Here is a 12077-nt window from a genome sequence, read left to right as displayed (position 1 = left end):
CAGCTGCCTATACACAATCAAAGCTGTGACTGCAGCCTGTACTCCACTATCCCTAATGTAATGCTGCTGACAGCAAAAGAGCTGTGCCAGTAGGGGCTGTTTCTCTTGTACTTAACCAGCCAAGTCCTCATGGTAACAATTAGGCAGCTTACTTGATCCACCTCTGGAAGTCAGGAATATTCCAAATAAAAGGGGTTTGTAATAAAATGTGTAATTGAGATTGGCAACTTATTCTACACCTATGTCTCTTCCCAGGGGCCATGGTCAGGGCAGAGCACCTGCAGCTGTCAGTGACCCCTTCTGGGGGAGGCTCCAAGGGCACAGGCAAAGGCCATGTGCTCCAGGACCTTTGGGAATGGTACAGTGTTCCTGCCTGCTGAGGAGAAAGCTGAGCTTGACACAAAGAGTGCAGTTTTTCCACCAGGCAGCTGTATCAGATGAGCAATAAGCTGCCTGTATCATCTGTCCTGCCCTCTGAATCAAGAGTGAAAATATCTTCCTGGGATGGCCAGATCATCATGGATTGGGGCGGGGCATGTTGATGCCTTAAGTCAACACAGAATATAAAAACCCAAGGGGAACAGAAAGAACTAAAATGATAATTTCAACCCATCTATTCCTTCCCAGCAATGGGGATGCCCAGCACTGTGGTGGTAAGCATCCAACTGTGAGAACATGTTTCTATTGACACTCAGCAGGGCAGTGCAATTATTGTACTCTCAGTGTAATTTGTACTTGCTTTGTGTCTTAAGTGCATTGCTCATATAAATCAAAATCCTGTATAACATCAAATAAAAGGTAAGTCTGTATTAAATATGAAACCCTCCCTAAATGAAGCACGTGAAGGAACCTGCTAGAGCATTCTGCAATCTGCCTCTCATACCATTCAGCACAGTGCCAACTGTGCCACGAGCAGCAGGAATGAACGCTCTTCTCACGTGGAGAAGAGAGCAAAGGAGGAGGAGCTCCTTGCAGTAAAGGTCTCACTCTCACAGCTAAAACTGGAAGAGCTTAAGGTGTGGCAAAGAAGCTCCTTTAGCAGATTCCTCCTCTTCCTCTCAATATAGGAAACCAAAAATTAACTAAATTAACTGAAGAAGATTCCATTATCAATACCATGCCCAACCCTAACCCAATGCACATCTGCCTAATGCTTTGTACCAACTTCACTCCCTTGAGAGCTTTTTTATCTCAACATCTATTCACTACCTCCAAATTTTATGGTGAAACAACAAAACCTTAAATCATACTTTTTTTTCCCCTATTTTTTCTTTCCCCTGGAGATAATAAAACACTTTAACATTGCCAGATGCTGTTGACTTCAGAAAGAGTAATCACAAGCAAGCTGTTGAGGAGAGACAGACAATATTTTCATTAGCAGGAACTGATTAAATGAGACTACTCTCTTAATGAAACTACAGAACACACATGTTGAATAAATAACACAGACCTTGGGATATGGGATTTTAATGGTCTTTGGATACTGCAAGGTGTCCTCAGAATAAAAGGAATACTCTATAACAGGAACTTCTGTATCATTAAAGGATGCATATGCCAAAAACTTGCCATTTGGAGACCACCACAGAGCAGAATGAGTGCCAAACATTTCCTCTGAAAGAGATGCAAATGTACTTAAGTTAAAATTGGTAAGTCGGCTCTCCTATCCTAGGTGCTTTATCAAATTGAAGTTCAGATACTAAAATGCAGACTGTTTGTTGGGGCTCTGAAATGAGACATTAGATTAATATTTATAATCTATCATGTGAAGCTAATTCACACTAAGATTTCCAGGGACACAATGCAAACTAGGCAAACTCATATATATTAGATCCTCCCACTAGCCAGATATTAAGCCCAGATAAGGATGAATGTTTCTTTTAAAATACAGATTTTGATTAACTTGAATTTTTCAGTGGTAAGGAACGAGACAATAATTACAATAAACCAAATGGAACAATAATGGAAAGTAAAACTTGCTTGATGTACTTACCTTCATAAACCCAGTCTGGTATTCCATTGAAAATTTTATTTTCTTCTCCATTTTGAGTGATTTGTACAGCTTCTGCTATTGGCGAAGCTTTTACATAAACATTATTATTCCAAACATATGCCTGCAAAACATCATTGTGATATCAATTACTATTACAGTAAATCCTATTACCTTTCTTTATTTCATCTACTGGGCTATTTACATCAGATGACAAAAACCATCTCTAAAAGCTGCATTTCACTAAACAGCATTAATACTTAACAAATTCCAAACTTGTAATTACTAATATAAATACTAATACAGATCAGGGTTAGCAACATAACTTCAGGCCTAGATGCAAAAAACCAAATCAACTGTGAAAAGTGACATGACTACTGCATAAAGTTATGAAAATCTTACAATTCATTTTCTCCCAAATACAAGTTTATTTTCATTCATCAGGAGCTGTTTTCCACTAATTTGCCTTTCAAAGAAAACTATCAGGGCTTGGTAAAACATTCACAGTGCTGCCAATAGACCTGCAAAGATGGTACATTTCCTCAGTAGCTCTCAGAACTCTAGGTTTTGGCACCTGCCTACCTCTCTAATCACTTCTGGATTTCATCTCCATTAACTGAACAACAGTTTTATTCAGACCTTTGGTCCAAGATGCAGAAACTCTTCAACTTCCTTTGCTTCTGCTGTTGGTCTTTATAATTCACAGTAAGAATAAATAAACACCAGATTCTCCTGTGACAGGCCAAGGCTCAACACAGGGAAGGCACAAACCTTGTAAATGTGGTGTTTGTCACCATTGACATGGACTGGAGGGGAGGAGAGGAAGAAAACAACAGTGGGAAAGAGTGCAAGCTAGATTTTAATCCTCTAATCCCATTACATGCAACCATCAAGTAAAACTTCATTGATTATTGAGTAATTAGGAGATAAAAATCACACAGTGATGATTAAATAGACAGTTGTAATGCTGCTGTCTTTGAAAGGGATGAGCTACTGTCTGCAACTGTAAAAACACGAAGTTCCTGTGCATTTGTGCATTTCATGACTACTGGGGCCACTAGTTACTTTCAGGAATGTGTTTTCATTAAAGAACAAAACAAAACACACAGAGGGACTTTGGAGTCTTTCCAGCGACAGTAGTCAATTTTGAAACTAGTTCAGCTACTTTGCTTAGCAGTAGGAATGTCCCAAAACCTCAAGGGTACAGACAACATGATTTTCCATGTCGTGTATGAAAATGACTGTTTATGTAAGTTTAACTTTTCTTTACTAACCAGTTTATGACCAACAGGTGACCAGGATATATACTGTGTATCATTAGGTAGTAGTCCATCATCTAAGATAGAACTGGAAAAACAAAAACAAAATGCAGCCAAGAGAAATCAGTGAAATGACATTTCAGTGCAAAAGAATGTTAAAACAACATCTTATGTGCAAAAATTACTGACCTGCTACTGAAATTATAGATGTGATATGAAGCTGTATAGGAATGCCTCCATAACTGCAAAATAATTATTTTAACATTAAGAAAATAAATTTCACCAGGTTTCATATTTTTTGCATTTTAATTACCCCTAAAGCCCTCCTTATAATTTTTATTAAGATAGAAAGAACACAATGAATGTACAAGGGTAGCAGATCTCTACCAGGCTTAAGGAAAGACTACAGAATTTCCACCCTTCTGGGGTCATCACTTAAACACTATGACTGAGGCCACTGACTGATTAAGGACAAAGATACAGATGCCAGAGATGCTGCAGATTTTCAGAAATCCTTGTAGCTACATGGCAGACTATCGTCAGTGGGCAGTTAATCCTCCTCCTTCTCCTTCTGCTTTACTGGCTCATTTGCTGTTTTCAGTCTCATTTTCATGTTGTATTATTTAACTTGGCATCTTATTTTGTAGTAGTTCTCACAAGTCCCAGCAGTATGTCTGTAGCAGCTCCTCCAATACTAGGGTGACCTATTCCCATTCATATTGTCACAAAAATAGAACCCTTCTCTGAGAAATCTGCCTCTTGATATCTGTATTGCTCTGTGGGCACTTAATAGAGAGAAAGATGATGATAAGGCAAACATGCTCCCTGCGTGAGGCTGGAGAGGTTTGATTTAGTCCACAGCACTGACATGCTGCAATAATGCTCCTTTCTAAGAGAGTTCTTGGATGTTTGTATGAAGACATAAACCAACAACTTAGTACTACACAGCCAGATGGCTATTACATAACAAGTGTCTACATCCTCATGATTCATTTTGTTACTCTCTTTCTTTGCAATAAAGATTAATAATAACAGAACTTTCAATCACACTGTTACATAAAGGTTAAAATATCTTACTTTGGCATTAAAATAAAATTAACTCTTATGAATGCAACAAATAAAATACTACAGAGTAATAAATAATAAGCAGAGGGGATGTGTAGGGTGGCTGGTAAAATATTAGGCATTTTGTGGCCTCTAATGATGCAGTGAAGAGTCAAATAATTTTGAAGAACTCAGACAAAAGGTACTGGCTTAGAAGGACCCAGTATAGAAGACAAAATTGAAAAAATTGATGACAGAGTGCACAGACTGTGTCTGGCACAGTGCAAGAACCACTCTGGGACTGCAAGGCCAGGACATGTAGACACACTGCACAACCTACCACTGAACTTTTTACAAACAGAACAAGTAGCTCTCTAGAAAAAAACGAAAGAACAACAAAGTTAGTGGTTTCTCAGTGCACAAACTGCACAGCAAATGATCACCTCCATTAGGCTTCTCAGCTGGCACAGAGCCAGGGTTTCATACCACCTGGCATAAACGTGGGTTGACCTTTGTTGCACGGTTCAGCACCATGGCAGGATGAGGCATTCTGCTGGAGGCTTTTCATGTGCTCTCTGACAGGAGGCAACAGGGACACACAAGCCCACTCCAAGCACAAGCCTTCTTTGAAGCACATGTAGATTTTCATTCACCTCAGTTTTAAACTCTTACCTCCTACCACCACAATGTAACAACCACATATATTTATATATAGCATACATATACAAGCAGATGTATACCAGCATATCTAGTCATCACTTCTCCTAACCCACACACTCCTGGGACAACCATGCCTATCTGCTCTCCTAGATTGTCTTCTCAGACAAACCAACCAGCCTTGCTCTCCTTGTGATAACTCTCCATCCAATTTTTATCCAGATGCTTTTTTTTTCCCTCGGGCAGTCACCTCTCTTCTGCCAAGCTCAACTTGGTAATACCAGCCTCTTCCCCTTCTGCCTGCTCAACTTGACTGTTCCCTCACAGACATTCATCACATTCATCCATCCTCCTGCATTTCCCTCACGTTTTCTCAGCCTCTCAGTTGTTCCCAAACCTTTATTTTCCAGTTTCATCCTTGGATGTAAAGGGCACTTGTACCTTTGTATAGCTGTATTGCAGAAGAGCAAACTTTTGATCAGGAGACAATGTAACTGTGCTTGCCTGGTACTTATCCTGTCAACAAAAGAAGGGCAAAAGAAACATTAAGCACTGATTCCAAAGACCACGCAGAACAAAACATGAAATCCAGTACCTTTCCCAATTTCTGCATATATTACATATAAGTCAACATACTAATGTTGTATTTGCCAGGATTACTGATGATGTTCCATTGTCAGCACTGATAAGTAGGATGTCTCCATTATCTGTTTTGTGAAGATACTCATTTCCTAAAAGCACAACAGAGATGACAACAAAAAGTAAAATGCTCATCCAGTTACTTCTATTTTCCCTTTATTATTACTAATTAATTTATTTATTATTTTCTCTATTTATAAAATAAAAAAATCTGGTCAATGCTATGTGCCCCAATTCTATAATGAAAAGATGCTTACAGTACAAGAATGTTCACTAAATGTAGTCATGGAGCTCACAGCTTTCACCTCTTGGCATCTCTTTCCCTTGGGGCACTAAGCATACTCAAAAGGAAAAGCAGCCTGCATCTCCCTATTCCCTGGCAGCCTGATGCACAGAAGCTGACACACCTCAGAGGGGAATATGCTTCTACCCTAAAGCACAGAAGTAAGTACGCTCTTTCAGCAGTAGGAGAATATAACTTGCCATAAACCTGAGCATGTTTCTAAGGGAAACAAGGTAGCAACCCTTTGAAAGCTACACACCCTTTCATAGAGGTACTATTAAATAATTTGACTTTTTTTCAGAATACAGTAGTCACTCAGCATGAGGTAGCTGAAGGTAGTACATTGCTGAAGGTAGTACATCTTTTTGACATTCAGGTTGCATGTATAAGCGAATTACCTGACATCCACTCCAAATTATGCGTTTTGTACTTATAGTCATTGTTCAAGTAATTCTGTAGAGTGTATGTTTTTCCTGAAGAGGCCTCTTCTGAAAGAAACAGACAGAAGAGAGATTTTGATCTTGGTGCAAATTGTTCCACCCCAGCTTCTTAACCTGGCTACTAAGTGGATTTTTGTTGCTGGCTATTAAAGTGTTTTTGCTAATCGTCTCTAGAGTAGTAGCAGTGGGAAGGCAATAAAACTTTATTGCAAGGTAAATTCAACAAGCATAAAATAAAGGAGTGTCAGCAAGGTCACTCAACAAACTCATGGAAATGCAAATACCTTTCTGACAGTGACAAAAATGACCAGAAGACCTCTGGCTCTCTTACCTCAGCAAACTGAGGTGAAAAGAAAGTGATCTTTGTGCCTTTCTCACCATGCTCACTCTGGGAAGTTCACTGCAGAACCCCAATTGCTAATAGCTGCAATTGTGAATCACTTGGTTATCCTTAAATCTAAATTTCAGAAATTACTCAAATTAAAAAAAAAAAAAAAAACAAGCCCTAAAAATCTGAGAAGCAGTAAAATATTCAGGGAAGGTCTAATAAAAAAATTAATGAAAAAATAAACAATTACTGATAAGAATATGATGAAATAATTGATTAAATATTTATCCCTCTTTTGATGTGATTTTCACCAAGGTATCTTAAAGTTTATTTTAGCATTATAATTTGACTGGAAAATTAAGGCCGAGTAACTGAATTAGTTTGAAAAAACCAAGTGAAACTTTGAATCAAGTTAATGAGTTTGGTCATCAGCTTCAGCACACTCTAGTCAGCTTCTATGTAAAGTATTTCTTTCTTACTGCCTGCAGTGCACAAGCTAGTTTTTCCAAAGTATAACAAGTAATAACAACAACTCAGTCTGTGAGCCTGTGATTTTTTTCCTCTGAAAACAAAGACTACAGATTTTAAATTCAGGTGTGCGATTCTTTCCCTGCATTCTCCCCCTTTTTTTTTTTTTATGGAAACCTAAAATCTACCTTCATCTACCTGCATCTACTCTTTAACTACAGGGTCCAGAAGAGAAGGAATTTTCATTCCAACAAAATCAAAATACTAGAATAAAAGCAACCGATAAAAACACTCAAGTACAGACGTGGTGACTGATCAACCAAGATGCTAACCTGCCCCTACCAATTCTGAGACCCCACTCTCTTGGATACTTTTAAACAGACTGCCTTCTCTTTCCTTATGCTGAAAGAGAAATAGACAACAAAGCCCTTGGGGACACACACACACAGAAAAGCACCTCACAACAGTTTTTGCGGGTTCTCTTTCTGTAGATTGGATACCTATGACATCTGGAACATCACAGGAAGGCATTTATATCAACTATTACAGCTTCACTCCTATTTCCAAACAATAAGAAAACTGCATATATACAGCACAGACTGTACAACTATGGCTGCAAGAGACATAATAAACAATGGTTTTAGTCTAAAATGCTCAGAAAAGGTTAAAAAAATGCTTGCTCAATTCCATCTGAAATGTGACTCTAAAAAAATCACTAGGCTGGATTGATTGCTCTTGAAGTTTCTGTGAGAATATTAATTTCTCAGGTTATTTATTTAACTGAATATTTAATTTGATGGATTATGAACAAGTGGGTATTTAATATTCATACACAGTTGTCTAGTTGGGAATACGACTTCTTCCTAATCGAGAAGTGTCATTTTCATTCAGAGGGGCTTCAGAAAGCAACAAAACTCTCTCTTGGAAAAGGAGAAGCAATTTAAGACAGGTGGCTGATGAACAGGTTTAGGGATTTTTCCAAACTGATGAATGTTTTTCTCCCTGGTGACACACATATTTTGCTAAGGTCTCATTACTAAAAATCAGGCCACTATTAAGATTTGTTGGCTATGTATAAAATTAAAATTTCATTTTCTGTCAACACCTTCCACAGAGTATCTGAATATGAAAACACACGCCAAGCTGTAAGGGTACAGTCATAGAAGTTCTAGTTGAAGCATTTTCTTTATCTACAAGGTAGGCCATTACCAGTATATTCTTACTTATCCACTTTGTGCCATCGACCAAAGACACTCAACATACATTGAATTCCAAGTTTTGGTTCTTATTGTTCAGATTCCATTTGAAAAGAAAGGTTAATTTTGACAGAATAAAGTAATTGCTGCCATTCAAAAGCATTTTATTGGCTTGTAAGATTGTATACAGGTCAATAGATGTTTATATTTTAGCAAAACTGCTTCTTTCACTCTTAGGTTGCTCAGAGAGGCTGCATTTTCTTGTTACTTTACTTTTTCAACAATTCCACATACAGACTTATTTTTCTAAACTCCAAATGACTAACTTCCAATGCTCAGTATTGGGGCCTGTTCTGTTTAATAATCTTTATAGATGCTTTGGATGAGGGGATTGACTTCATCCTCGTTAAACTGGCAGATGACACCAAGCTGGGCAGGAGTGTTGCTCTATTGGAGGGTAGCACGGCTCTGCAGAGGGATCTGGACAGGCTGGACTGATGGCCCAAGGCCAGCTGCCTGAGGTTCAGCAAGTGCCAAATTCTACACTTGGGTTCCAACCACCCCAGAAGTGTCACAGGGTGGGGAACAGTGGCTGGAAAGCTGCCCAGTGGAAAAGGACCTGGGGGTGCTGGTCAACAGCAACAGAACACGAGCCAGTGAGTGCCCAGGAGGCCAGAAGGCCAATGGCATCCTGGCCTGTATCTGGAATAGTGTGGCCAGCAGGAACAGGGCTGTGACTGTCCCCTTGTACATGGCACAGGTGCTCTGCTCAGTTCTGGGCCCCTTAATTCAAGACAGACATGGAGATGCTGGAATGTGTCCAGAGAAGGGCAGTGGGGCTGGTGATGGGTCTGGAGTACAAGTCCCACGTGGAGTGGCTGAGGCAGCTTCTAGTGTTCAGCCTGGAGAAGAGGAGGCTCAGGGGGAATGGTATTGCTTTCAACAACTACCTGAGAGGAGGTTATAGCCAGCTGGGGGACAGGCTCTTCTCCAAGGCAGACAGTGACTGAACAAGAGGAAATAGCCTCAAGCTGTGCCAGAGAACGTTCAGGTTGGACATCAAGAAGAATTTTTTCACTGAAAGGGTGGTTAGTCAATGGAAAGGAGTGCCCAGGAAAGTGGTGGAGTCACCATCCCTGCAAATGTTGAAGAGGTAACAGGATGTGCTATGGTTTACTTGATAAAGTGGTGTTCAATCAAAGGTTGGACTTGATTATCTTGGAGGTTTTTCCCAGTCCTAATGATTCTATGATTCATCTTTATCCTGGTCTGACTCCTGGCAGTATACATATATTTCCACTGTCATAATGATATACCACAAATAGTTACATCATAATACCCCTGTTACAACAGCAAAACCTTAAGTCCTTCTGCAAAGAAGGCTCTTAACCTTCTACATAAGTAGTACTCATACAAAGTTGTTTGAATTTGGGAATTTCCTATTAATATGCCACCCTCTCTTCAGAGAAAAATTGAGTTGGTGTCTGTAGGTGTGAGGTGCTGGCATTGTTTAACCCCAGCTGGCAACTAAGTGCCACTCACTCCCCTCCTCCCTCACCCTCAGTGGAAATGGGGAGGAGAATCAGATCAGGATAAGATAAACCCATAGGTTGAGATAGGAACAGTTAATGATTGAAATAAAACTAAATATAATACTCCTAATAATAGTAATAACACTTGTAATGAAAAGGAGAGCGAGAGGAATAAAACCCAAGAAAGACAACTGATGCAAAACACATTTGCTCACCACCCACTGACCAGTGTCCAGCCTGTCCAGGCAGCACTCAGCACCTCGCAGCCAACTCCCCACTTTAGATAAGCATGACATTATGTGTTATGAAATATTCCTTTGGTCAGAACAGGTCAGCTGTCCTGGCGATGCTCCCAACCAGCTCCTTGAGTACCTATTTTCTGGCAGAGCCTGGCAAACTGGTGCCCATGACTTAAGAGTAAGCACTACCTAGCAACAACCAAAACATCAGTATGTTATCAACATTATTCTCATACTGTATCCAAAACAGAGCACTGGACTAGCTACCAAGAGGAAATTACCTGATTCCCAGCCAAAATCCGTACAGGTGTAAAGCAAACAAGAAGTCAACAACTGTGTAAGGTTTATGGTAAGACATATCACCATACCAAAACAGAACCATGTTGAGAAATTACTTTTGGTATATGTATTGGTTATTCCCCAGTGTCATGGTGCATTCTCCTCATTTAGATATGTAATTTAAAAAAAAAGGGGGCAAAAAATTAACTGACTTTAATAAAAAAACAGTAATATTGGAAGCTTTACTGCATGTTCACCACTACCGAGAGAGACTGGAAAAACCATAAAAAGGGAAAGACAAGTGCAAGCTTGTTCATTAATATGAATTCAATAATGATATTCAGTAATAACAAGAAAGGGATAGAGAAATTATAAAAATCAGACAAGCTGAATGGCTAGTGCCATTTTAAAGTGACAGCAGAACAAGAATGTAACTATGTGACAGAGCACTGAAGTAGATTTCCATAAAAAAGTAAGTAAAAGCTACTTTGCTGGCTCAGGCCAAAGGCCCACTTCATCCAGAATTCTATCCCATACCCAGGAGCTGATACAGGACTTCAGGAGAGACCACAACCAAGGAGTGAATGCTGTGACACCTCCTTGAGCAGTTTATCCACGTGCCACTCCATGGGGCTGCAGAGACTTCCCTGGAGGGATTTAATCATTAACCTGATAATCAATAGCTCTGGAGTCCCTCTCAAATTTACCCCACCTCATACAAAGCAAGGAAATAAGAATAGCAGAAATGTTCTACAGATTGCAATCTACTGTTGATAATGGGGTTTTATATTATACTACTCAACATTTGCATTAGGGTAGATAACTGAGTTAAATGACAGTTACAGAAGTCAAGGACATGTAGCAGGAAAACATCTCCATTCCCTATTTTTCAGACTCACGCAGAACACTCAGGCACCTCAAAGTCATTAACTTCCCCAGGACCTGTTGTGCTCTTCCAGCCTCTCCTAGAGGCACATTTCTATTAGAAGACCACAAAATCACACACATAATACCATCTAATCCTGATGGTGATGATCATTCTCATTTAGTGAATATCTCAGCCTTGGAGAATTAAACCTGTGGGTGAAGAAACCTGGTTTGTGGACAGACAGCTGCATGGGACCCTCCCTCTAAGGCTGTGTATGACTTGCTCATGGCAGCAGAATAATAGCAACTATCTCCTTCCTGTCCCCAGCATTGGCTGCTCATCCTCCCACTCCTGGTGCTCCTGCCCAGCTGTAAGTTAGCAAGATCTGCAGTTAGTTAGCAAGATCTGCAGTTAGAGAGGTGGTAAATGTGTATATATAGACATGGGATGTTTCAATCTGTCTTTTGCATGGAAGGTTATAGAAGAGAAAAACTGTGAGAAGTACAAGCAAATTGGTGAATCATGAACAAACAGACCAAAATTTTTTTTTTTTTTAAATAAAATACTCATGCTTTAAGGGTAACAACTTGTTACTGTAGTCACCTGTTGGATAGCTCCTCAAAGCACAACAATGCTTTGATCAACAGACTTCAAACACAAGCCCTAAGGCTGTTCTGAAATTAAACTGTTTGATGCAAGTAGCCTCATGTGGTTATTAAATATAAAATGAAGTGTCAAAATAGGCAGTGGGTCTAAATGAAATACAGAATTTTGTACAGAGTTTTGGCAGCAGACTCTCCAGGTAAATGGCTGCACCTCAAATAAGTGAACCACTCTGCACTATTTAAGTCCATGCAC

At 39.5% G+C, this 12077-nt stretch overlaps 1 protein-coding gene across 1 annotated transcript in view; it reads right to left on the bottom strand.

Annotated features, from left to right (window-relative positions):
- DPP4 (dipeptidyl peptidase 4) overlaps positions 1 to 12077 on the bottom strand; it is a 39539-nt gene that overhangs the window by 24936 nt on the left and 2526 nt on the right. The window contains exons 3-9 of the mRNA XM_056495982.1: positions 6268 to 6357; positions 5584 to 5678; positions 5389 to 5463; positions 3436 to 3488; positions 3262 to 3334; positions 1991 to 2111; positions 1451 to 1611 (exon numbers count right to left, since the gene is read on the bottom strand). Coding sequence (XP_056351957.1) covers positions 1451 to 1611; positions 1991 to 2111; positions 3262 to 3334; positions 3436 to 3488; positions 5389 to 5463; positions 5584 to 5678; positions 6268 to 6357 — 668 coding nt within the window. The remainder of the gene's footprint in view (positions 1 to 1450; positions 1612 to 1990; positions 2112 to 3261; positions 3335 to 3435; positions 3489 to 5388; positions 5464 to 5583; positions 5679 to 6267; positions 6358 to 12077) is intronic.

The sequence above is a fragment of the Oenanthe melanoleuca genome, chromosome 7, assembly GCF_029582105.1.
Source record: "Oenanthe melanoleuca isolate GR-GAL-2019-014 chromosome 7, OMel1.0, whole genome shotgun sequence".
Classification (NCBI taxonomy): domain Eukaryota; kingdom Metazoa; phylum Chordata; class Aves; order Passeriformes; family Muscicapidae; genus Oenanthe; species Oenanthe melanoleuca.
Note: the sequence above shows the minus strand (reverse complement) of the source record. Positions and strands in the feature narration are given on the sequence as shown.